The 25,748-nt window shown below is 48.9% G+C and overlaps 3 protein-coding genes across 6 annotated transcripts in view; 2 read left to right on the top strand and 1 right to left on the bottom strand.

Moving 5' to 3' along the window:
* Positions 1-734: 734 nt before the first annotated feature.
* psmd11b (proteasome 26S subunit, non-ATPase 11b) lies at positions 735-5,120 on the top strand. Of its 3 annotated transcripts, none has more exons than XM_019893738.1 (13): positions 735-866; positions 2,071-2,172; positions 2,256-2,452; positions 2,556-2,613; positions 2,712-2,906; positions 3,080-3,224; positions 3,318-3,378; positions 3,462-3,524; positions 3,616-3,741; positions 3,907-3,942; positions 4,019-4,070; positions 4,332-4,474; positions 4,577-5,120. In XM_019893738.1, exons 1-12 carry the CDS (start codon positions 776-778, stop codon positions 4,472-4,474), a joined length of 1,269 nt encoding a protein of 422 aa, XP_019749297.1. In that variant the 5' UTR covers positions 735-775; the 3' UTR covers positions 4,577-5,120. The 3 variants fall into 3 exon arrangements, with proteins under 3 accessions (XP_019749297.1, XP_019749294.1, XP_019749296.1); XM_019893735.1 differs by having other exon boundaries at positions 4,572-5,120; XM_019893737.1 differs by having other exon boundaries at positions 4,332-4,495; positions 4,572-5,120.
* A 531-nt stretch (positions 5,121-5,651) lies between these two features.
* On the top strand, positions 5,652-19,649 carry LOC109530164 (vesicle-fusing ATPase-like). 2 transcript variants are annotated; one of them, XM_019893731.1, is made up of 22 exons: positions 5,652-5,766; positions 6,867-6,952; positions 7,459-7,555; positions 8,062-8,101; positions 8,719-8,885; positions 8,952-9,059; positions 9,135-9,210; positions 9,739-9,894; positions 11,380-11,579; positions 12,375-12,540; positions 13,118-13,192; positions 13,266-13,453; positions 14,127-14,222; positions 14,331-14,487; positions 14,562-14,695; positions 14,909-14,975; positions 15,074-15,153; positions 16,166-16,300; positions 16,432-16,545; positions 18,838-18,893; positions 19,221-19,280; positions 19,406-19,649. In XM_019893731.1, the coding sequence occupies exons 1-21, from the start codon at positions 5,662-5,664 to the stop codon at positions 19,243-19,245; spliced, it is 2,328 nt and encodes a 775-aa protein (XP_019749290.1). In that variant the 5' UTR covers positions 5,652-5,661; the 3' UTR covers positions 19,246-19,280; positions 19,406-19,649. The 2 variants fall into 2 exon arrangements, with proteins under 2 accessions (XP_019749290.1, XP_019749291.1); XM_019893732.1 differs by lacking the exons at positions 19,221-19,280; positions 19,406-19,649 and having other exon boundaries at positions 18,838-18,897.
* Positions 19,650-21,100: 1,451 nt separating this feature from the next.
* The window catches only part of wnt3 (wingless-type MMTV integration site family, member 3), a 5,274-nt gene continuing 626 nt past the window's right edge, over positions 21,101-25,748 (bottom strand). Inside the window, exons 2-3 of the mRNA XM_019893742.1 lie at positions 23,350-23,615; positions 21,101-22,145 (exon numbers count right to left, since the gene is read on the bottom strand). Coding sequence (XP_019749301.1) covers positions 21,666-22,145; positions 23,350-23,615 — 746 coding nt within the window. The 3' untranslated portion in view covers positions 21,101-21,665. The remainder of the gene's footprint in view (positions 22,146-23,349; positions 23,616-25,748) is intronic.

The following is a 25,748-nucleotide window of genomic DNA, read 5'->3' as shown; positions in this document are numbered from 1 at the left end:
GGCACATTGACACTAATCTCGCCTCCCCAAGGGTTAAATCAATAGGAAATGTGCTCATTTTATGTTTGACACACGTGTTATCTCTGCAAAGAGCAAATATTGATTGTCGGGAAAATGTAGTCAAACCATAAACAGGAAAGAGGAATAGATTTTTATTTTCCGTAAGAATCTAAAACCTCGGAAGAACCAAAATAAACTATCGCTGCTATGGGATTGTTATCCTGATTCTTGAAATAACATGAGATTAAATGTGGATTTCATTCAATTTTCCTGTCATTACAGGGGTTCAGTAACATCCACTACCCTCTTTATGAAAGCATACAAGAATGATTTAATATGGACTGTAAAGAGTGAAACAAACCACTTATTTGCTTAAAATCAATGGCCATTGTGCTGCTCCTTCTGGTGTGCGCATCTTGGCCACCCGGGGGCAGTATAACACAATCATACAGACAAAGAGATGGTCACTCTTCAGTAAACTGCAGTAACAATGGTCATCCTTCACAGAGGATAAAAAATATATGCCGTGAGCATATTAATATCATGTGTCTTCATACGTTACACCACACTCTGTGTTGAAATATAGGTTCGATGTAATTTTGTAGAGTTTGTGAACATGAAGTGATTTATTGAATGTAGTTCGCTTTATATTGGTTATTGTCTTCACACAAAGCGCTATTTTGGCGTTAAACTTCATTTCCCGGCATGCTCCCGGTCACCATGAGGTCACATCCTGTACGTACTTGCCATTCAGGGTGCACTTTGAATAAGGAAGATGGCGGCTGCAGCAGTGGTCGAGTTTCAGAGAGCTCAGTCTCTCATTAGCACGGACCGAGACGCCTCCATCGACATCCTGCACTCGATAGGTACGTGTCACGCTTTTATTTCGAAGCTGGGGGGGCCCTTTGCCGTACGGGGGGTGTTTTCTCGCCGCTTGGTCGCTTGTGGGCCGCCGCTCGTTGGGTAGCAGCGAGCCGGCTGCGCGGTGCTGACTCACTGTTGAATGGGAGCTCCCGTCCAGCGGTAGTGGACGGCCGTTAGCCGCTTAGCCGCTCTGCTAACAGGCCTCACGCATCAAGCAGTTCGTGTTTTGTCTCTTGTTAACATTTTTCCCCCACTGTTACCGACCTGCGAGTCGATTTTTAAATATGTGCCATTCGAGTATCGGTGTTGCTCAACAGCTAGCCTGTTGTCATCGTGACAGTGATTGTTAAGGCTGTGATATGTTATGTTGTTATTTTATTTCATTTTTTTTGTGGATATAGATCGTTCTTCGCGATGACACGACAGCGTTTCGCCCGCGTGTGTTCCGAAAGTTTTGTGGTTTAAAAAAGCGAATTGAACGTAGGCTCCGTGTAATGTATGTCATGTGTAAACACCGGCGAAGTTGCCCTCAAATTGCCTTGTCACAGTAGCGGACTTCAGCTGTCATCCCCCCCATTTGCAAACATCTCGTTTGACTTTGGAAAACAGTGATCAACATTTTTGCAGATTTTTGGACATTACAGACAAACAGTTAACTGAAATCATCAGCAATTTGTGCATTTTTTCATGGTGTATGTCATCCGCAGAAAAAAATATCAATGTTGTATGTTTTCCAGGAAGCAGAAGGAAAAAAGTCTCTTGGAAAATAAACGTGAAAAATGTGACACATGAGTGCATTTTTTCATGGTGTATGTCATCCGCAGAAAATTGTTGTTACTTCCCACCACTGCTCATGAAGCGCTTCGAGCAAACGTCTTGTTGCAACTTGCCTTTGCACTGAAGATACGAAAGTGAAATGCTTTGCTAAATGATATCCACATTTTTTTTCCTTACACATTGACCTGAAGACGCCTCGGAAACATAAAATCACTTAAGAGTAAATCCAGTCAACCATCACCAGCTCACAAAACTAATTGCCGAAAACCTCCCCTCTTCGTCAAACAGTAACGACGCATTAGACTGATCCACTCGCATCTGTTGGAATGTAAACAAGCCAAATCCGCCTTTGTTTCTGTTGATGAACTGCGTTCAGCCATATTTGGACAGAACGACCAGGATGTGTTTGTAATGGTTTGGCGTTGGCAGTGAGGCGAGACGTCCAGGAGAATGATGAAGAAGCAGTCAGGGTCAAAGAGCAGAGCATCCTGGAGCTGGGGACTCTGCTGGCCAAGACGGGACAGGCGGCAGGTGAAAACGCCCACAAAGTGTCATCATTTTTCTTTTTCGGGCAAAGTCTCTTGTGTCTCTAATACTCGTCTCCCCCACCCCAGAACTCGGCGGTCTCCTGAAATTTGTGCGGCCGTTCCTGATCTCCATCAGCAAGGCCAAAGCGGCCCGGCTGGTGCGCTCGCTGCTGGACTTGTTCCTGGACATGGAGGCGGCCACGGGCCAGGAGGTAGAGCTGTGCCTGGAATGCATCGAGTGGGCCAAGGCCGAGAAGAGGACCTTTTTGCGGCAAGCTCTCGAGGTGAAGACACATTAAAAAAATTGACCGACCTAAGCTCAAGGAATTGATTCAAAATGTACTGATGTGATTCATATTTTGGTCCGTTTCCTTCTCCTGCCTACAGGCTCGACTGATCTCGCTCTATTTTGACACCAAGAGGTACCAGGAGGCCTTGGCGCTCGGTGGGTGCTCATCTTGGAGCTCTGACATCACACATGACAAACGCCGTCATGGCTGGCGACTTAAAGGCAAGCGAGATATTTTCTGGTGCCCGCCGCAGGGTCGCAGCTGCTGCTGGAGCTGAAGAAGATGGACGACAAGGCCCTGCTGGTGGAAGTGCAGCTGCTGGAGAGCAAGACCTACCACGCCCTCAGTAACCTGCCCAAGGCCCGCGCCGCGCTCACCTCGGCGCGCACCACCGCCAACGCCATCTACTGTCCTCCCAAGCTGCAGGCGGCGCTCGACATGCAGTCAGGTGGGAACCGAGCCCTCATTGTGCACCGTCGCAATTGTCGGGGACACGTTTTTTTGCGTTCGGGCGGTGTACACCAAGGACGTTTGCGGGCCACGTAAAATGACGCGACGGCCCTTGAGTTTGATCTTCGACATGAACCGCTCGTCATCGAGGCGCTTGTGTTCCGCGTGCAGGGATCATCCACGCGGCCGAGGAGAAGGACTGGAAGACGGCTTACTCCTACTTCTTCGAGGCTTTCGAGGGCTGCGACTCCATCGACAGCCCGCGAGCCATCACGGCCCTCAAATACATGCTCCTCTGCAAGATTGTCCTCAACTCGTATGTATACGCGCAAATAGATTGCCCTCGTTGTCGTCCAGCTTCCAGATTTGATGTTGCGGGTGTTTAGGGGTTTGTTTTTAATCATTGCAGACCAGAGGAGGTACAAGCTCTGATAAGCGGGAAACTGGCCCTCCGGTACACCGGACGCCAGGTAAGGGTTTTTTGGGGCTCTGCTTATCTGGTCTGGTTGCCTTTTTTTTCCCCCCCCAACATGAATTATCACTCTCCTTGTAGACAGACGCACTGAAATGCGTGGCCCAGGCCAGCAAGAACCGATCGTTAGCAGACTTTGAAAAGGTAACAGAAGTCTTAGGTTCTTTTGGTCGTGTCCCACGTGAAGTTTTGTGCGTTTTCAAGCGAGCATGTAACCTCCACCCCTGTCCCGCAGGCCCTCACAGAGTACAGAGCGGAGCTGCGGGACGACCCCATTATCAACACACACCTGGCCAAGCTGTACGACAACCTGCTGGAACAGAACCTCATCCGGGTCATCGAGCCCTTCTCCAGAGTGCAGGTGACAAGCTTGTTTTGGTTTCTGGTCGCAAGGAAAGACTGTGGCAAGCTTTCAAGGGCCACACCAAACGATGTGGAAGACAGGCATTGATTTTTCTCATCGATGATTCAGCACAGATTTTTAAAGCATTATTTTTTTTTGTGTCCTTTCCTTCTGTTTTTCCAGATAGAACACATATCAGCTCTTATCAAACTCTCAAAGGTACGCCATTTCAAGTAAAACTTTTAAATTCATGATTGATTATTATTGATGAAGCTGTTTTTTCTTTTTTTTTTAGGAAGCTGTAGAGCGCAAACTATCGCAGATGATTCTGGATAAAAAGTTTCACGGTACAAACTCTTGAACATGCACGTAGAGATGAAATGATGTCAGGGCCAAATGGTCAGTACAAAAATTGTCACAATAGCGCATTTAAAAAAAATATGTATATATATTACATCAGCTTCCCTGTGTAGTTTTTGAAATTAGACTTTGTAAACGGCATCACCCAAACTCAGATTTCTTATTCACAAGCCTCCAACTCAAAAATTCAAATTGACTTCTATGAGACTTTATTGGATTTTTTTTTTTTTGGGGGGGGGGCCCCTCAGGAATCCTGGACCAGGGGGAAGGGGTGCTGATCATCTTCGAGGAGCCACCCGTGGACAAAACGTACGAAGCCGCCTTGGAAACCATTCAGAACATGAGCAAAGTGGTCGACTCGCTTTACAACAAAGCCAAGAAGCTGACATAGGTGAGCGACGTGTTCAGAAAAGTCAACACTTGATGGGAACTAAACGATAATGATGATCATACAGATGCTGAGCGTCATTTTCCATCTTCGTCTTCAGAGCAGACCTGCGGCCGTGGCCTGGAGGAAGCGTGCGTGTGTGTTTGAGCAGCTTATGTAACATTTGAAGACTGGGACAAGGGAGAAAATGACAAAAGTGCAGTGAACAAGATCCCCCCTACCACCCATCAGACACACCTCAGCTCTCCCCCTCAATGGACAGTATCACATTTCTGTGTGTGTTTTTTTGTTTTTTTCCTGGCCCTATTATTTTGATATCTCATTTAAACACAGCGGCCAAGGCAGGCCATCAGGGAATCTTATTGTACCACCACAGTAAAAAGATTAAAATGAAGAACAGTACATACCAGTTCAACCTCTTCAGCCTTCAATCTCTGCTCCCAAAAAAGCAGAAACGACACTCCCCCAGCCCCCTTTTGATTGTTCATGTGGCTTTCAGAAGCACACTTAACCATTCGGGAAGGTTGGAAATTTGGTTGTACCCCCTCATTCATATCAATGCCAACAGTCCCCAGTCCCCACTGTATTTCAGAAGTTTATTAAACTCACTATATTTGCGTTTGGGTTTGTGTTTTTGTAAAAAAACAAACAAAAAACAATTAAAGGTTGCAACATGCCTGCCCCCCAACCCTGAATGCTCATGTATGTTAATAGAAGAGGCAAGAGGAAATTTCACCGCGAGTGCCACTTTCCCTGGCGCTTGTCTGCCTCTCATCGGGGTGCAATGTCAAAATTCCCATCAGGCAAAAAAAAATAAAAAAAGGCTTTTTGCCTATCAGCATCCCCCGACTCCGCTCTTCTCCATTGTTAGTTTCTAGCATAAGCGTGATATGCTAGTAACCAAACAATTTGTATGTTTTTTTTGTTTGTTTTTCTCTTATAAAGACATTTTCAAAATAAATATTTTGTATTTTAAAGACATTTGTCCTGTCTCTTGGAATGACATGAAAATACATTGGCAACTGAATTGTCTCATCCCAAAAATGATTGGCACTGTTTGTCAAAAAATATTATACCGTCGATGTTACATATTGAAAATGAGAAATACGCCACTAAGGATTGTTTCGATACTTCCTTACTGCTGTGACGTGTTTACGTGTTAGTCATGTGTCGTCACACGATGGCGTCTCATGATCTCGCGAGACGTATACGATAAGTCACTTGCTCTGTCAGCGGAAGAAAAACTCCACTTGAATCAGCGTAAAAAAGATATCAACACAAAGATGACAACGAGGGTGAGTATATCTCGAATGAACCTTTTACGAATAAACGCACTTACTTTACATACGGAGGAGGTTTAAAGTATTCTTTTGGAGGACTGAAAAGACTGGTGGCAACAAGAAGCACTTGTCATTCAAAAGTTGGCAACACCGAAAGCGGAATCTTGTGCAGACCTTTTCTCTGCTAGTACGATATAGCTGACACTTAAATGTGTTAAAATTGTCCCGGAACTGTTGCAAGAAGCAATAGTTGTTGTTTGGCTCAAAAGTTTAATTGCACTGCAAAATGAACGCGACAGGATGCAGGAAAAGTGATTAAGATTGCACGACTGTCTGTGTCTTATGTGTTGTGTTATTTTTTTTTATTTTGACTTCAAGATGGCGCCGCGAGAGTGGCTGCCTTTCCAGCAGCTCCTCTATTTTGTTCTTATACTTCTTCCTTTCGTAACTTTGCTGCTGTGAATTGGGAATTTCTCCATAGCGAGACTAATAAAGGTTTTCTTATCTTAACGCTATGCAGAGTTGAGCAGTGGCTGTTGACGTCAGCAGGCTTTTTCAAGAGCTGCGACCTATGTCAACAAAGTACTTTGGGTCTCGAATTTGCATCTTTTAAGCGCAATACGACCATTCTTTGTGTTTGGTCTCAACTACCATTCATTTTTCTGGGTTATTGTGAGACGTTTGTCGAGTTGAGTTGGTGAAGTTAAATGCCAGCAACGGTTAACTTCCGTTTCCGTTGGCGCACACTTCCCACGTCATCGCCTCTTCCCTTCCTTCGTTCATTCATTCTTACCTTCAGTCCTCACTTGCTCACTTCATTCTTTCCTCTATTCTTTCTTCCTTGCTTCCTTCCATCCTTCCATCCATCCTACCTATGTTCTTGCATTCTGCGCTCCTTTCCTGCAATCGTTTACTTGCTTATGCACAGATTAAAAAAAATATGATTGATTAAAAAAAAAAAAAAAGCCCCACAACGCAAATCAAAAGGATTTTTAAAAAAATTGACCGAGCAATCTCTTATAAGTCAGTAAGTCTGGTCAAGATGCAACTAAATAGTTTGTCGATTTTTTTTTTCTGACGTTCATTGATAAATTCTGTCCCTCTTCTTTCGTCAGCTGATGCAGGCGGCGCGATGCCCGACGGACAAATTGTCGATGACCAACTGTGCCGTCATCAACGAGAAAGAGCCGCAGTTTGAGCAGTAAGTTCTCCTTTCGAGACACATGTCCGTTTCTTTCTCGAATGCCGTCTTTCTCCGGCACCCATTTTACAACGCACGACCAAACAAAAGCGTCACAAATAGTATGAATGCTAAAATATTGATGATTATTATATATGATGGACGCTACAACTTCGTGTTTGCGTTCAAAACTTAGCTTGTAGCAGACGTGTGCACATTTTCAGCATGACGTCCCTGATCCACTGGTAAAAGGACACTTTGATCCTCTCCTCTTTCATCTATATCTGCTTCAGACAACAAAGTGTATGCAGGTGAAGATTGCACGACTGTCTGTGTCCTATGTGTTGTGTTATTTTTGTTATTTTGACTTCAAGATGGCGCCGCGAGAGTGGCTGCCTTTCCAGCAGCTCCTATATTTTGTTGTTCTACTTCTTCCTTTCATAACTTTGCTGCTGTGAATTGGGAATTTCTCCAAGGTTTTCATATCTTATCTTATCTTTTAATGGTTAATTTGCTCTTCCTCTCAGACACGTGACTGTGCGCAACCTAACCCACAAGTATGTGTTCACCTTGAAGACGCACCCGAGCGTCAACATGGGCAGCATCGCCTTCAGTCTCCCACAGGTATGGCTCGGGCCCCCGAAACTTGCTTTGTGCCTTGACAAAGCTTGATCGCAATTTGTCATTTTTGGCTCTTGTCAGTCTGAAGCAAGCTGAAACACATGCTGATGCAGAATTTTTTATTTTTTTTGGATGCGTGAGATTGCGTGTACCCCGCTTTAAAACCTTCGATTCGCTTCTTTCCAAGGATGCGATGGAGCATTTTTGTTCTTGCTAACTTCATTATCATTTTACACTTTCTGGAAAATTAAACGAGGGTTGTGTTTGAGCCCACTCTTGCTTGTAACAGAGTGCTTTTTCCCTCCATTTAACTTGGCTTCCTCTTCGTCCATCTTTAACCCTGGCCGCTGCCTCCGCACCAGCCCAAAGGTACTGGCTAACCCTCTCTTTCTTCTATTCTTCCTCCGCTGGACTTCCAATCTGCTTTCGAAGCCGCTAGCTAACCCCTTAGTGTTGTGACTTAGGAACAATAAAAGTCCACTTCGTGTTCTGTTTTTTCCTCCAAACAGAGAAAATGGGCCGGTCTGTCCATCGGACAAGAGGTGGAAGGTGAGTAAAAAAAATAAATAAATAAAAGATGCTGCCACAGGCCACTCCATTAGGTACACTTGAGATCCAATACAAGAGCTATAGTGTCAATCAAAAGTGAGGATTATCAGCCTTGATCGAGCTGGCGAAAAATACGTGACGAAATGAAGTACCTAATCAAAAGTGAGGATTATCAGCCTTGATCGAGCTGTTGTGCAGGGCGAAAAATAGGTGACGAAATGAAGTACCCACTGTAGAATATTTTACTTTGTAAAAACATGCAGCTATGACATAATTAAATAGAATGTAAAGAATAACACATTCCCCCCTGAGTTAAATGGACGCTGTGCCGCTTCCTCTGATGTGTGCGCCGTGGCCACCAGAGGGCAGTCTAGAACAGACGTCCCTTTTAAAATATAATTCCCCGTTGCTTGTAATGACTACTTTTTTTTTTTTTTTCTAATTCTGACCGCAGACTTCTCTTTTGACAAAAATGACTTCAATACGGCAATACTTTCAATTCTGCCACTCTAGTTTTTCCGGTTTATGGCAGCACTGCTGAATTTTAGAGCCATGCGGCCTTCCAGTCAATCCTGAGGCGCAAGCTCCCAATAATCCCGCTCAAATATGTCACGCAGTCTCCAACTACACGTTTGACAAGTCCAAGCAGTGCATCGGCTCCTTGACGGTGGAGATCGATTTTCTGCTTAAGAAGAACGCCGACAGCAACCCGTACGACTCGGACGTGATGGCCAACGACTTCATTCAGCAGTTCAACCACCAGGCTTTCACCATAGGCCAGCAGGTACCAGATGCTCATCCCTTTTCCCAAATATATCCACGCCATTTTGTGTGTCTGTGATTTTTGCAGATGGTGTTTAAGTTTGGCGATAAGTCATTTGACGTGCTGGTGAAAGATATGGAAGGCATGGACCCCAGCATCCTAAAGGGCGACCAGAGCTCGGTCAAAAAAGCAAAGGTGTTCTTTTTCTTTCTGCTGCCTTTGCAATGACGTCACGTAATTAATAATCATCGTTATGTGTCTTTCCCCCAGATTAATATTGGCTTGTTGCTGTCAAACAGTCAGTTGATCTTTGAGAAGGCGGAGAGTTCCTCCATGACGCTGATTGGTGAGCCATGGTTCTGTTGTTGTACTTACGCCACAGCAATTGATGTACTTGGCATTGTCCAAGAAAAAACAGTCATGTGAATGATGAATTACTTTTCAAATACAAAAATCCTTAATGTAATGATGAGGGTGTAAGGAATAAATGAACGATTTGGAGCACAGCCGTCATCGCAGGGGATGGAATGACAGTGCCCTCTATGGCCACAAGAGGGCACCGTGCTCACATGTAGGCTTTTTTTTAATTCAGCAAGTCGAGGAAGTCGCCACTCTTTTTTTAAAGAGTGGGAGTCATGACTTGAGTTCAGCAAGTCATCAATCAACTTGTACCAAATATTCCAGTCACAACACATACCGCGGCAAAGCACAGTTATTTTTCCAAAACAAATGGGGCACTTTTGTTTAAAATGCATATGGTCCAAACTCAAAAGTCATGTGTTTCAAGTGAAAGTCAAGACCGATCTTGTCCTAAAACCGGCAACTCGCTAATAATACATTTCAAAACGTGCATGTTTGTCCAATGGGCGCACAGGGAAATCCAAGACCCGAGAGTCTCGCCAATCCATCATCAACCCCGATTGGAACTTTGACAAAATGGGCATCGGCGGCCTCGACAAGGAGTTTTCCGACATCTTCCGCCGAGCTTTCGCCTCGCGAGTTTTCCCTCTGGACATCGTGGAACAGATGGGTGAGTTCCTCTCTCAGCGCCACCTGTTGCTCAGGCATACACATGACAGGCAGAAGGGGCAAAATAACCGTGCATGTGTGGGCAGACTTCAGAAAAATGATTTGTTTAATTTATTTGAAGTAGACTAACTGCTGTCAGCACTGGATTATCATGAGATGTCAAACTCCTTCATGGCATGTAGTAATCCTTAAATCCAAATGAAGGGCAAAGGCAGCTTTGAATGTGTCATCTGTCATAATTGGCGAGTAGCACGCAGGCTAGCGTCTGACGGGTGCCACATGATTCACAACGTCTTTGTGACTCAACCGCCTCTCTTCCCGACACATCAGTCCTGATCCTCAGACTTGTGAGGACCTGTGCAAAAGAGACTTTTTTTTTTTTTTTTTTTCCCTCCAGTGAACTCTTACTGATTCGCCATTCGGCCTTCGCCAATTCGACAATTTTGCACATGTTCCCGTGGAACACTCCTAAAACGACTGCATTGAAAAACGAGCGTGTATATGCATCACTAAGTCCGCAATGTGGAGGGAAAAAAAAGGCGAGTGGGAAAGTAGTAATTGCTACCTCCGGTCCTTTTGATTTTTTTCCCTACAGTATGTTACTGTGTTTGGTGATTGAATTCATTTCACTAGCAGAACGACTAAACGGAGGTTCCACTTTATTGAGTGTCGAAACTATTCATGTGGGCAATTTTAAACATTTTGTGCTGGGTGTCGACGATTCATGATTTTTTTTTTTTTCCCCTCTGTGCACGGAAGGGTCTGGTCCCGAATCCCCTCAGTGTACACACAGACACACACACAAGCTGGCGATGTCGACCTTTAGCCGAGCGCTGGTGCGCGGGAGTCGGCCTTTGGTTGCATCCAGCTGGCCGCTGTGCCGAGATCTCAAAGCCAGATAGTGCGAGATCTAATTGGCCCTGCGTGAGAGGCACAGGCGCTGACAGCAAGGGGGAATTCAGAGCGGGGTGGGGTCTGACGCACACGCGTTTTGGGTGCGAGGGTTTGCTTTGCGAGGGAGTTTGACTCCCGCCGAGGTCAGCCGGGCTCCACCGCCGAAGACGACTTTCCACCTGGCCGCTCCTCCCTCCCTCGGCGGTCGCAAATGGCAGCGCTGATGCTTATCAGCGCGCCTCTCAATTAGCCCAAATGTCGCAGCGCAGGTGCAAACGGCCGCCCGTGAAAGCCACACTGTCTTCCGAGCTCCGCGTCACGCAACGGCACGCTGATGAGCTGCCGCCAGGGACCAAAGTCGTAGACTCCGGCGCTCAGCGCCTTTGCCAGATTAAACACCAACGAAGCTTTTTTTCTTCGCTACCGTGAACTCATGAGCGTGCTGTGAGCGATCTGAACCGAGCCAATTTCACATAATCAGTCACAAATTTTTGGGGGTTTGATATTGGCTCATAAGATATCTCTCTTGTGCAATATGCGCCTTGGCTTCATAAAGGTTGGGAATGGCCGATGTCCTGTGTTGTGTGCGCAGGCTGCAAGCACGTGAAGGGCATCCTGCTCTACGGCCCGCCGGGCTGCGGCAAGACGCTGATGGCGCGGCAGATCGGCAAGATGCTCAACGCCCGCGAGCCCAAGATCGTCAACGGCCCCGAGATCCTCAACAAGTACGTGGGCGAGTCGGAGGCCAACGTGCGCAAGCTGTTTGCCGACGCCGAGGACGAGCAGAAGAGGGTGAGGGCTCCGTTCCTCCCATCCACGTTCTACCGCGCGGTCGTCCGAGGCTTCGGGTAACCGCTTTGGAGATTGGTCCCGACTCTTAGGGAACAGCTGGCCACCTCGGGTGAGTTCGGCAAATTGAGCACGTATTCTCTGACCTCGGTCCCATCGACATTGATGTGACTGCGTGAGGAGTCATTTCGCTAGCAGTGGACAGATCTGCCCTTTGAGCGGCGCGAGATCACGATGACTCTTCACCGTGTCGTGTGTGTGTGTGTGTGTGTGTGTGTGTGTGTGTGTGTGTGTGTGTGTGTGTGTGTGTGTGTGTGTGCAAGCGGAGGGCTCCTCCTCCTCCTCCTCCTCCGGCGGCGGCGGGTTTGGATAGCGCGACGCTGGCGTCCAAGCTCAGTCTTCACCACCTAATGAGGCGCTTCTTTGACTTGCCCTCTTACACACACACACACACACACACACACACACACACACACACACACACACACACACAGCTGCTTTAAATGCTGCACTGACAGCTGTGTGGATGGAGGGGGAACCCCCCACCCCCGCCTGTTGCCTTTCTCCAGTCATGTTGAAGGATGATCGGAGCGTGACATTCACAAACAGTACAGCTGAGTGTACTCAAAATACGGCAGTCGACGCTCCGTCACAGCCTCGAAGCTCAAGTTTGAAGTGACGTGTTTTACAAAACGCATCTCCTCCTCCTGTGCCGACGATGTCAAAGCAAACACGCGTCGTAGATTCATGTTTGAATTTATGTGTCGGATGTGTCCTCCCCACGCCAACCATCCCTAGCTCGGCACCAACAGCGGCCTGCACATCATCATCCTGGACGAGATCGACGCCATCTGCAAGCAGCGAGGAAGCATGGCGGGGAGCACGGGCGTCCACGACACGGTGGTCAACCAGCTGCTTTCCAAGATAGACGGCGTGGAGCAGCTCAACAACATCCTGCTCATCGGTAACGCACGAACGCCCGCGCCTCGTCCTTCTTCGAAAGACGTTCTTCTCAACCCTTTTCCTGTCGAGTTCAAAACAATAAAAAAAAAAAAAGAAGAAGAAAAAAAAAGGCAGCGTGAAAAAGCGACACAATCGCAAATACTACAGCGTGTACAGTACTTTTCAACATCGGTTTATTTCCATTCGCTTTTTTTCAATGTATTTGTACAACAGGATGTGTATGCGTACCAAATGCCGGAACAGATTAATGGCATTTCAATTCATTTCAGTGGGGAAGCGTTCTTTGAAAGGCAGTAAAACCCTGCTGCATATCGTCACTTTGCCATTTTCACATTCCGTTTTTTTCTTTTGAAACCCGACCTCCGTTAGTTGCCGAAAAACTCAACGAAGCCCAGTTTCCCATAAAAGTGTTGCTTTCACACCATCTTGGTGCCAAAGGACAACGTAATAGGAATCAGTTGCGGCGCTCCATTTAGAAAAAAGTAGTGCCCTGCTGCAATCCACAACCCCTATTTAGGCGGCGAGATGGCATTATTATACATCGTGCGCTCCGTCTGATTAGTCTGTGTCCTCCCCAGGTATGACCAACCGGCCGGACCTGATCGACGAGGCCTTGCTGCGGCCCGGAAGGCTCGAAGTCAAGATGGAGATCGGTAAGAGCGGAGAGAGATGAGGCTGGCCTCGGCCCGGTGGCCATGACGTTGAGCGCCCGCCTTTCGCTTTCAGGCCTGCCGGATGAGAAGGGTCGCGTTCAGATCCTCAACATCCACACGGCCAAGATGCGGCAGTTCAAATTTCTGGCCGACGACGTGGACGTCAAAGAGCTCGCCGCCGAGACCAAAAACTACAGCGGAGCCGAGCTGGAAGGCCTGGTCAGGGCGGCGCAGTCCACTGCCTTGAACAGGCACATCAAGGTCAGACAACAAACACCTTTTGTGTTGGCGTGCGTGCGTTGGGAGGCAAACGGCAAAAATATTTCACTCAAGTTGTTGTTTGAGGACGTCATCGATATTTTTCTTATGTCATTGCAGCCATCTTTTTTTTTTTTTTTGTTTTCCTTTCAAAACCAAATCTGACTTCATTGATCCTTCTCCATGAAATTCACAGAAACATGCCGTGAGAATAAAATTAGATTGGGGCTGGGGGGGTGGGGGGGAGAGAGATTAAAACGGTTTCAAAGATGCAATAAAGGAGATATTTATCTCTAGCTTTGACAGGTCGAAGGTATGAAGTATGGTTTTCTGTGCGTGCGTGTTAGCATGAGAAATTGGCACTCAATCATTTTGAAGTTCAAGTCGACACAGCTGACAAAACATTTGAGACACACACACACACACACACACACACACACACACACACACACACGTTGAGCGCAGCAGATATGAGCAGGCGTTGACGTACAACGGACGAGACGTCTGGTGCCCCCGCGTTAGCTCGTATTCTTCATCAGGGTCTTCTACGTCTGACCTTTGTGCTCTGTGTAGTGGTGTGATGGAAATGTGCACATCTTGCTCGTGTGTGTGTGTGTGTGTGTGTGTGTGTGTGTGTGTGTGTGTGTGTGTGTGTGTGTGCGCGTGTGTGTGTTAGGCCAGCAACACGGTGGAGGTCAACATTGATACGGCGGAGAAGCTGCAGGTCAGCAGGCTGGACTTCATGGCCTCGCTGAACAACGACATCAAACCCGTAAGTCTCAAATGGATTCCTAAAAGAACGTGCAGGCCGGTTACGGTTCCAGAGTGCGAGCGCTTGCGCCAGCTGCGGTTGTCCCTCATGTGCGGCGGTCCCCCGCAGGCGTTCGGCACCAACCAAGAGGACTACGCCAGCTACATCATGAACGGCATCGTCCGCTGGGGCGATCCGGTGTTGGCGGCGCTGGAGGACGGGGAGCTGCTGGTGCAGCAGACCAAGAACAGCGAACACACGCCGCTGGTGTCGGTGCTGCTGGAGGGTACGGCGCCAACGCGGCGCGCACGCTCGGCCTCAACCCGTGACGGCCGCCTGACACGCGATTTGACGACGCAGGTCCGCCCAACAGCGGGAAGACGGCGTTGGCGGCCAAGATCGCCGAAGACTCGCAGTTCCCTTTCATCAAGATCTGCTCCCCTGACAAGATGATCGGGCATTCGGAGATCGCCAAATGCCAGGCTATCAAAAAGGTCATCCGTTTTTCTTTCATCCCGAAAACTGAATCCCCAAACTCACAAAGATAAAACAGCAACCCAGATCAATGATTTGATGTCAATACATTATTTGGGGATCATTTCCTGCGGCGCATCTGATCATCACTTGAATTTTTGGGAGTACAAAGAGTGAAACCCTCGTAGGTGCCGCTGCCTCTTGTTTGATTCTGAGTTCTGTGCTCCTGTCAGATATTCGAGGACGCCTACAAGTCTCAGCTGAGCTGCATCGTGGTGGATGACATAGAGCGCTTGTTGGGTACGCGGACGGGCCACCAAGCCCCTTTTGCCGACCTTGCCGTTGTTTTTTTTTTTTTGTTTGTTTTTTTCACGCCGTCGCTCTACTTCCAAGTGCAGACTACGTGCCCATCGGCCCTCGCTTCTCCAACCTGGTCCTGCAAGCTCTGCTGGTCCTCCTCAAGAAGCCTCCCCCCAAGGTAAGGCTTCGGGGTGCCGGTCCGTCGGCAACAGAGAGAGGGCAGTAGATAACGCGTGCGCCGGTGGGTTAAGAGGGGGGGGGGGGCTTGGCTGCGAGTGGCATGAGAGCCACAGTTGGGCGAGGGGACGCTTGTTAGTGTTTGTTGTGCTCGGAGTGAATGGCGCAGGCCGAGAGCCGTCCCTCGCTCCGGCTGTGCCGGCGGCTGGTTTTTGAGGCCGGGGCGACGCCGAGGAGAATGGGCTCTGTGAGAGAACCGGGACCTGGCAGCGCCGCCGCCTGTGTGGCACCTCATCTGCATGCAGCGTCGCAACCCCCCACGCCACGGGGGTGCAGCCATAATCCCCCCTCGTCCCCTCGTCTGCTCGCCACTCTCCTGCCGCTCCTTCTCCTGGTCCTCCTCCAGCTCGCCGGCTTAGCGCCGTTACAATTATTTTCTTTCTTCTTGGCTCATGCTTGTCTGTCGTCCTCGCGTCCTTCGCCCTCGCTCGCTCGCCCGTCCGTCCGTCTTCTCTCTTGCTCCGCTTCACGCGTCCATCACGCTTTCTTCGGCAACTTTTCGCTCTGCGGCGCCGGCGCCTCACATATCGCGTGCGACTTCATTCGGAACAATTTTGCCCACTGAAATGAATTGAAATGCCTTTCACCGTTCAAGCCACGCAAAAATCATCCACACATTTTTTTATTTGAAAAATATCCTTGTATTCTATAAAAACATAACTCAGCGCAATTCCAAAGGCACGTGAAGAACTCATCTGTTTCTTTTAAGGTGCGCTTACGGTACGCACTGGAATATCTGTGTTGGGGGCGTGGCCTAACGAGTGACCTCAGGATCTTGAGTCGGGCTGGCTTGACAAAAACTGCATCTTGCGACTATTTCATATTTGTGCCAACGTCTGAAATTGCGTGTCAGGCGCTCCTTGCCCACATCACGAGGGCTGATAGGACCTTAACTGCTCTATTTATTTGAAAGGGAAAAAAAAAGGGGCAAAAAACGTTCGACTGTCTTCCAGGGTCGCAAGCTGCTCATCATCGGCACCAGCAGTCGCAAAGACGTCCTCCAAGAAATGGAGATGCTCAACACTTTCAGCACCACCATCCACATTCCCAACATCTCCAGCGGCAAGCAGCTGGTTGAGGCCCTGGAGGTAACGCACACACACACTCACACACACACACACACACACACACACACACACACACATTCACACTGAAAAGTCAATTTGCCGCACGATGTCCACTTTCAAGCTCATGGAACCTTGTGTTTGTTTCTTTCAAGCTGCTGGGAAGCTTCCAGGAGAAGGAACGGGTGGCCATCGCCAACGCTGTCAAGGGCCAGGGCCTCTGGATCGGCATCAAGAAGTTAATCATGCTCATCGAGATGGCGATACAGGTACGAGAAAGAGAGAACAAGAGGGTTTAATGTACAGAAAGACAAGTTGCCGTGGTTGCGCCGACCAAACGGGCGTTCAAGCTTGCGAGTTTGACAGCTTTTTGAGACTTTGGAGGGGTCCCGCTGGCCTGTTTTCAAACCAGTCTTGACCGGTATTGAAGCCTCTCTGTGCATGGGAGACTTTAATTGGGAAAAATCACCTCAAGCGGCTCCGCGCCGGTCCCCGCCGTTGCCGCCGCCTTTATTTCTATTTGTTTGGAGGAGAATACGCTAGAATAGCTATTATGTTATATCCGGCCGCGCCCGTCACGAGGCACCGGCCTATATAGTTCTGAAAGCGATGTATAAAATATGCATTTTCCATGTCATAAATCGATATATAAAAGCCGCGCGTCCGTGTGGACGTGCGGCAGCTGTTATAATAAGCCTAGTATTACCGAATACGCTATGAATTCTATATCTATGTATCCGTTTTTTTGGGTTTGCTGAAGATGGTTTAAAACAGGCCAGAAATGATTCCGACGGCGCGGCGCGAGTCCTGCTGGAGTGCAATAGGACGCTTTTAGGGGTCGGCGGGGGTCGCCGCGCGACTTTGTTAGCGCTATTTGTTGCCGCTGCGCCAAGCTACTTTGAACTTTTCCCATTTAAATATGGCAGCGGAAATGACGCAAAGGACTTTTCTTCTCGTGCTCTGTGTGGCTTGACGGTGTATTCTTCGCTGAAGGGAAAAGCAAGCATGTAACTAGTACCATTACAGCAGTCGGGGGTGGGGGGTGTGGGGGGGGTGTATATTATGATAAGCTTTCGTGTTGTGCCAAACTCCGATATGACCTCCATGTTGTATTGCAAGGTGTTTCTTCATATGTTGCCAAATGATTATTTCAACTTCAGCTGCTGTTTGCGCGCGTGTGTGTGTATGAAGACATGGGTCACTACTGCTCAAGACTATAAGAAAGAAAAAAAAAAGTGCCCACCACCAAACTCTCCTCTCCATATTCACATTCATGTAACCCGAATGTAAAAACCTTACACCATAGAAAGTAAACACTTGTGCGCGTCTTATGGGATGCGGTCGACAGGAAGCAACTTGGCTTATTTTTGCACTTGGCGTTCGTTCCGTGTTCAAACAGGGTATTTTTCTTGGTGTACCTTGAAGGCAAGAGCCATACGAGTATTCCGCTGTTGATACTTGATGTGTTTTAAAGCTCAGAAGAAGCTGGCAGTCTGGAATAAAGTTTGGTGATTTGACCACGGTTCATTGTTGAGCTTTCTTATTTATTTTTCAGCCACCAATGAACTCAAAGGACACTTGCACAACCAGTGACAACATTTTTTTTTTTTTTTTTTTTTTTTTTTTGCAGCCACTAAGGGGATACAAAAATTAATTGATCATCGGCTGCAGCATGTGCGCTCACCAGCCACTTTATTAGGTATGCCGATGCAAAATAGAAGAAAAGCCTGCTCGGGTGAACAGCTGAACTTTATCAGTGGGACTTTAAACATTGTCACCTATTTAAATCATGGCCTCATTTTTCATCATCGCAAAAACGAAGGGGTGTGTCGAGATTTTATTTTAACTGCACCTCGACGTGCGGCTCTCGACCGTACGATCATATTCAATTATCGTCAATAAAAAAAAATGATGGAGTCAGCGGCAGCAGGTTGCACGCCAAGCACATGTGCGTCCCACCCTGTGCGCTCGAAGCGCTCGCCTCGTAGCCGGCGTGTTCTCCGGGCGTCGGTCCTCCACATCTGGTCGCCAGAGCGTCCTCGCCGCCGCTCGCTAACCGCCGTGTGTTGAGTCCAATGAAAAATGCGCGCGGCTTCGCCCGATGATTTGTTGCGCACGCTTCTCGGTCGCCACTTCCACTTCCAGTGCGCCTCATACGTGACAACGGGTGACTGTCCAAGTGGCGGTCACGTGTTCTGACTCATGGGGACGCTTCCCGCAAAAGTCCCCGAGCGTCCCGCGGCGTCCTCGGGGGTGGCGAAGGGGACGGCCGGTTCATCGCAACATATGCGTTTCATTCATTGGGACTCCGCCCCCTCCCAGAGGTTTGTCATATGGCCCGGAGGAGTTTGTGGTTTGGCCTTCGAGTTGTGTGCTTTTATTTTATTTATTTTTTAACATTCCTTTATGGAATATTTGAATTTTGGTTTTACTTCGAGGATTTTCCTACCCATGCTAGTTCTCGAATGCATACATGACCTTTGGGCCAACGACTCCTTGTTGTTTGAGGATCGGCGGTGAAGGTCAGCCATTCACTTTCTCCTCTCTTGTGTGCTTTGTAGATGGACGACCACTACCGAGTTAGCAAGTTCTTGAGTCTGCTGCGAGACGAGGGAGCGTAAGTGCTTGAAATGAATGACGAGAAGCTAACGCCGTTAGCCCATCTGTGCTAAATGATGTGAAGTCGCTCCGCTGTGATGTAACATTGGGGCGGAAGTGCAGAATGCTTTGCTCAGACACATTTTCAGAAATACACTACACAGACGCGACTATTTTCTTTGCAAATATTCAGGGTAAGCTTTGATTTCTTTGGGATTGAATTATTTTTACGGCGACTGTACTCAATTTTGGGCCCCGGAATTCAAACCCGAATCAAACCTTGTAATCATTTTGAACGCCGTGCCTTGTGTGACCATCGTGTTGTCGCCGTTTGCCCCCCAACCAGACTGGGTTCGGTTGTGCCAATGTAGAAGGGCCGCTGCCACAAAAAGGGGCCCCGCAACAGGTGAGAAGCCAACAAACCTCGCGCCAAACTCAAGCCTTGACAATTTTGCAGCGAGTGGTTTGTAGTGCGTTGTTGACACGACGAGCGCGTCTCGGAGTTAATCAGTCGACGTGTTTTGCCTCTAGATAAAGACGAACGTCCTCCTGTCGTGACATGTCCCTCGCACGCCACAAAAACCTTGCGAATGAGGGACGTCTACTGGATCTGTGTATATTGTCATCGGCGATGATCAGCGAGGTCCTTTTTTTGTTAAATTGGAAAAAAAAAAAAAAACACTCGTACTCCTGATCATTCCGCACACCTCACTGTCTTATGCTGGTTACTCACCTTTTTATTTTATGAATAAATTAATCGTCTGACTAAAAAGGAGTGAATCAGTGCTTCTGCGTTTTTTTTTTTTTTAATACACAAAATTATCTGTACGTTTGCTTTTGTAGTACAGCGTAAGAGGTAGTGTGATGCAATTGCTGAAGCAAAATAGCCAAGACATGGTTGTTGTTGTTGTTCAAATATATAATCTTGATTCAGTCATACACATATATATCTATATATATATCTATACAATGTATAATAAATAATATTTAGAAAAACATAACATTAACGATTATAAAATCAAAAGGGAATTATTCACTTTTACACCATTTGTACAAAACTTTGGATATAGCGGGTGGGGGGGAGGGCCAGGAACATGGGGGGGGGGGGGATGCTAAGCTAAGCTAGCGCATGTGTCAGCTACATTTGCTCCACCATGTGTGCAAACCTTCCAGGTCCACCCCGCCCCCCTTTTGCTAAAAGACCATCCCTCACTTACCTCCTCCATCTTGTGCCTCATCCCCCACGCGTTTGTGCTTTTGCCTTTTTGTGGCCGAATTTCCAGAAGGATCTTCAGTGCCCCCCCTGCCCCCTTTTTATCTTGAACAACAAAACTAAAATGCTTTTTTTTTTTTTCTTCCCTTGAGAGCTGTCGAACAAATGTGAATGCAGCATATTTCTTCTGGGATAAATTTGAGACTTTATGGGTCCACAGTGTGAATTGAATCTCCCCCCAACCAGGCAAAAGTTTCACGAATTGCAGTGTTTTGGCAAAAACCAATCTGATAGCCACCGAGCGCTTGCCAAACATATTTCTTCCTGCTTTCTGAAAAACGAAGCGTGCTGAAGCTTGACTTGAGTGCACCACTCTGATTGCCCGAGTCGCAGCGCTGCTACGTTAGCAAATGGCTTAGCATTTCGATGAAAGAGAAATCCTTTTTTGCGATTCCTTCCAGAGTGGAATTTAGCAACGTTTGGCTGAAATGTAGCATAGTTAGCACATGGAATGAGCTTGCCTGTTTGCACACATGCTCCCTCCTGCATAGCTGCCGTCCGTCCCGGCCCAATGTCACGATGTCAGCAATCCGGTGGCCGTAAAATATCGGGCCGCCCCAGCGTCTCTGGTCAGCTCAGTAGTTTGAAGACCCGCAGTCCAGTTCAGTAGTTAACGCAATGAGACCCGCTTCCCAGGCCACCCGCTCAAGTCACTTTTTTTTTTTGTTTTTTGTAGAGGTTGATTTAGTTTTCAAAGCAATCATTTTACACTACTCACAAAAAGTAATTGCATTTGGCTTTCGGGTGAATTTTCCCCATGAACGTAAAATGCACTGTTTGAAATCTTTCATGATCGTTTCCGAATTTTTATTGTCTCGGTATTTTGCTGTTCTCCGACAAGGAGCTGAACAGGTGCTTGACGTTTGCAGATTGATTATTTAACGGCCAATTTGTCTTTGAAATTCCGGTTTGTGAACCACCGGAGTAGCTCGAAGATCACCGCTGAGATGCCCGTTGCATCGCTTTGGATTTGAGATCAGCACAGCTTTTGAGTAGAAGATGAGCCCGGATTATCACAGAGTCAAAGCGACTTTCGGATTGTTGTTGACCAAGAGCGAGTTGCGCAAACGGGACCGAAACATTGAACGGTTGCAGTCAACAGTTTGGAGAAGATCACCCGTCGAGCTTTCGAGTGCATTTTAGGTTCATCCTGAAATTTCACCTTAAAGTACAACACCCCTCAACTTCTTTTGGGGTCGCAACGAAGGCAGCCGCAGCGGCTGGACACGTGAGGTGTTAGATACTTTTCTTAAAATTCCAAAGCAAATAGTCGCGTTTGTTTTGACTGCATTTGTGTGTTCCTGTACATGTGGTTGGCACATAGGGGAAATAAATAAAGACAATGGGGGAGGTGGGGGGGGGGCATGAGGGGAGGTCAGAAGCGTCCACCAGGTCAGTTGGGTGACGGAGCGCGACGGGCTGTGTGCGCCGTAGAGGGGGACGGCGTGCAGGGATGTGAAAGGTCGGGGGCGGCGCTCGCAGTCCGGTCCGCCCGCACCCCCCTCCCGGGCGCTCTGTTCACTTGCACGTGTGCACGTCATAAACGCGCAGGCACTCCTGGCAGCTGACGTAGCAGCACCAGTGGAAGATGCAGTGGCACTTCTCTTTGCGCTTCTCAGTCCGGGTGTTGTGGCCGCGGCCGCAGCAGAGCAGGTCGCAGCCCTCGATGCCGTGCGACGACACGTTGCAGGCGCGGTCCCGCGTCCCGAAGGAGCCCGTCTCCTGGTTGGGCTCGCAGAAGTTGGGCGAGCCCTCGTAGTAGACCAGGTCGCGCTCGGTGGGGTGCTTGAAGAAGGCGTACTTGACGCGCAGGGTCTCCACCCAGCCGCGGGACTCCCGGTGCTTCTCCACCACCATCTCGGAGGCGCTGTCGTACTTGTCCTTCAGGTAGTCGCCCAGCATGCGGAAGTCGGGCTGCGCCCACCAGCACGTCTTCACCTCGCAGCTCCCCGACAGGCCGTGACACTTGCAGCGCAGATGCATGTGGTCCAGGATGGTCTGGGCGACACACAACACCACATTGTTCAAATGTCAATGCAATGATACGACGCTGGAAAGAAAGAGAGAGAGAGAGATGGAATCTGAGATAGAAACATTCCAAAGCCTGCGGTCATACATACTTGACACTCGCAGACAAAAAGTTTCTTCCACCCCTTCGCCAGCGGTGGGAAGTAACCAAATATACAAATACTGTTTTTTTTATTTATTTATTTATTATCTGTACTTCAATCCATTTTGTCGGTATGCTTGCTCGGGGAACTATTTTGTGTGTGTGTGTATAGAAGGTTTTCGGTGGTGTTGTGCCAAGTTATCAAAACGGGTTAGCAATCATTGAAGTAAATTGGCAGCGAAAAAATTTTGGGAGCGTTTGTCTTTTCAATGTAAGTCTCACAAATTTGCTGACTTGATCCTGACTCATGCCTGATTAGACTGTTGAGTATGTTTGTAGTTTGGGGGGGGCGTCAGAAGTTGATAAAGTGCCGTGCGTGAGCATCTTCATGGGAGAAGAATAAGAAATAATGGCAGTCAAACAACAGGAACTGCCAACAAGAGTGCCGCACGTGATCATCGGCTGTGCTTTTGCTCGTCCGAATCATCTTGAAGCTTATCTCAGGTCGCTGAGATCTTATTCACTTTCAAACTCCAGCCCGTAAAGGAGACTTTGGGGCCGAGCTGCTAATTCTGTAGCTCACAACCTCAGCAGGGCGCCCCGAGACGCCTTTGTCGTTCTTTAAAAAAAATAAAATAAAATAAAATCCCCGTGCACCTCACCATCCCACTCGAGGATGCAGAGGTGACCTGGGGGTCTTGAAGTGCCCCCCGGCTCCAAACGAAGGCAGCGTGAGCGAGGCCAGGTGGCGAAGCGGGGCGTGGGGCCTGCCGGCTTGTTCCCGTGTGGTCCCGGCCAGCCGCTCATGCGTAAACTCCCGACTTTCACCCTCAAGCCATGCGGCCGACTTGACAGTCGGGACATTTTTGCTGTGGGTGTGTTGCGTGCGGCCAAAAGCGTTGGTGTGTCAAGTGTGTTCGCTTTCAGCTCAAACAGAAACATCGGCTAATCTTCCAACTGACAGAACGCGCAGATCCTCTTATTGATGTTTTCTGATCACGGAAGGAATTTATCCCCGCGATGGTTAGCGGGCGATCCGACACGTTTTTACCTCCCGTCAGATCCTCGGGCGCAACATTGTGGAGTTTTTACCGTGCGTCCGGCTTCGTTGTTGTGTCGGTTCATGGCCGAGCGGGCGTCCGGTCGGTTCTCCCGGGCGTCCGCAAACTCTCGGGACACCAGCACCCCGAACTCGGCGTCCTCGCTGCAGCCGCCCCACTTCCAGCCCTCCCCGGGCGGTCCCTTGTGGTGGGAGTCGCAGCCGCACATGGTGGACGTCCCCTCGGCGCAGGAGCGCGTCACGGCGAAGGCGACGCCGGCCGAGGCGATGGCGTGGACAAACGCTGACTCTCTGGTTGCTGCGGGAGACGGAGGCCGGGCGGCAAACAGGCGGGGGAGAGAAGCGACAGAGTGTGTCAATCGTGTTAAACATGGTCAAGAGCAAACGTGAGCTCTGCCAACATCCAGACGCCGCTATTCAAAGTTCTTCCCTTCAACGCAACTCCGCGAGAGGCTCCCTTGAGGAGTCTACTTGAAATCATGACAATGTGCTTCGTGGTTTTCCGGCGACCCTTTTTTGACGGGTTTCTACTTTCTTGATCCCGAGTTTTCCAACACCGGCACGACTCCTTGCAACCTTCCCATTGGACAGCCTCTTTCATATTCACGCACAAGGACTTGACACGGCATCCTCTGGCAGCAGATTGCAATGTCATCGCCACCAAATCTCCTTTGTCCATCACCATCCCAAACAAGAATGGGCTTGAGCTTGATCCCTGTGGCAGTCCCACCTCCGACTTGAAGTTTTCTGCTGCAACCTAACTCACGTCATCAAAATGGCCAGTACTCGTCCAACCTGACCCTCTGCGACTCCGAATCTGATCACGTAGGACTTTGACCAGGAATGACATCGCCGTCATAGGAAGGAATCGCTCTCGTAAACCGAGGAAACCCTTCATGCCCGTGCGGACCTTCAACTGAAATCCCAACTTGTCACCTCTTTCTATTTGGATGAAACCAAGACTGCAGAGTGGCGGGAAATGATCCATAAAATACACCGGGTCACCCGGACTGGATGGTTAAAGAGACCCCCCCCCCCAATGAGCCTCCACATCCTTCTGGTTGATAAAGGACAGTAAACACTTTGTTTACTCCGGAGTGAGTGAGGACTCCTGGGAAAAGCCGAGTCCCTGCAGTGACATCAGCCCTTTGTGGCCGTGTCAGGGGGGGCCTTAGCGCTCAGCGGGATCTCATGACCTCCTGTCATCCCTGAGGTGTGCTGCTGTGCATCTGGATAGTGTTTCGGGAATGTCGTCAACGCCCCCCAGGCCGCTCATCCCTTACCCTTCGTCCCTGTTCAAGCACCCAAGGCGTTCAGGTGAAACCGAGCAGCGCGTCGGCCCGTTTTCTTTGCCGGTGCCCCCTTTGAAAGCGGCGGCTCATTATGTAAGACGATCCCATTGTTTCATAATCGCGGCGCGCTTGTTGTCCTGGCTCTGCCATGACGCGCCGCCGGCTCTCACTAGTCAACACCTTTGACAATAACTTGACCTCATTTTTTTTTTCTTGTGCATCTTTTCCATATTAAAATGCACGCATAATAATGAGCGAGATAGACCTTTCTTCATCCCATGAGTAAAATTAAAAATTTGAGAACACCAAAAAGAAATGCCTGAATGGCTTTCCGTGTCAGAGGTCAATGCTAATGTCAAGCTACTGTCCAGCTCCTCAAATGTGCCCGATATTTTGCATCTTGCCAAAGGAACAGCACCGGTCAGCTGAGCGCTTTCAGCTGAATCCGAACGGCGGCGTCCTGGACGTCGGGAAGTCTCGCGCCGCTGCCGCCTTTACCTGCTGGGGCTCATCAATCCGCCATTGTTTCCCATATGTCACGCTGCGTTAGCCGCACAAAGATCCCAGCGACTGGCGCCCCCACCGCCCCGCTCTGCCCGGAGCTGGCGTTCCCTAAACCCCCTTAACCGAGCGCACCCCCAGCATCCCCGCCCCAACAGAAATCCCATGCGCCGCACCAGCAGCCCCGCCGCAGGGCTCCAACCTCCCCGGGCCAAGCTCGCTGACGTCCAAGGCTCGATCGCCGCCTCTTCCCTCGTTTTGCCTCCCCGTCCCGAAGAGCGCAGCCGGCCGGGCCAGGTTGCGAGAGATCCCCCTTTCAGCCTGTTCACGACAGAGTCAAAAGGGCGTGTGAATGGGGCGTCCGTGGGAGCCGGACCGTGTGAGGCGCGCAGCGGCCTTCATGCACAGTAGGGGTTGAGCGGAGGGCCCCCCCCAACCCCAACCCCAACCCCGGCCCTTTTCTATTGCCTGTAATCTCATTTGGCCTCCCCTCTCCTTTTGAGTTGACGGAGGTGCTTGGACCGCTTAACGCTGCCCGCATTCATTTGCCTGTGACACAAACACGAGCTGATTTTTTTTTTTTTTTTTCCTGGACCTTCCCCGCCTAATCCCACTGTCTCCCTCGCCGGCGCGACCCC

This window comes from Hippocampus comes, unplaced genomic scaffold (assembly GCF_001891065.2).
Source record: "Hippocampus comes isolate QL1 unplaced genomic scaffold, H_comes_QL1_v1.1 scaffold31, whole genome shotgun sequence".
NCBI classification, from domain to species: domain Eukaryota; kingdom Metazoa; phylum Chordata; class Actinopteri; order Syngnathiformes; family Syngnathidae; genus Hippocampus; species Hippocampus comes.
Note: the sequence above shows the minus strand (reverse complement) of the source record. Positions and strands in the feature narration are given on the sequence as shown.

What these genes read in the sequence shown, in the direction of transcription:
- psmd11b (XM_019893738.1), top strand. Translation starts at nt 776, where the DNA reads ATGGCGGCTGCAGCAGTGGTCGAGTTTCAGAGAGCTCAGTCTCTCATT. An exon ending in TCCGGTACACCGGACGCCAG is followed by an intron (nt 3,379 to 3,461) that starts GTAAGGGTTTTT and finishes CTCTCCTTGTAG; the next exon opens with ACAGACGCACTGAAATGCGT. An exon ending in CGTTAGCAGACTTTGAAAAG is followed by an intron (nt 3,525 to 3,615) that starts GTAACAGAAGTC and finishes CCTGTCCCGCAG; the next exon opens with GCCCTCACAGAGTACAGAGC.
- LOC109530164 (XM_019893731.1), top strand. Translation starts at nt 5,662, where the DNA reads ATGATCTCGCGAGACGTATACGATAAGTCACTTGCTCTGTCAGCGGAA. An exon ending in GGACATCGTGGAACAGATGG is followed by an intron (nt 9,895 to 11,379) that starts GTGAGTTCCTCT and finishes TTGTGTGCGCAG; the next exon opens with GCTGCAAGCACGTGAAGGGC. An exon ending in TGACATAGAGCGCTTGTTGG is followed by an intron (nt 14,976 to 15,073) that starts GTACGCGGACGG and finishes TTCCAAGTGCAG; the next exon opens with ACTACGTGCCCATCGGCCCT.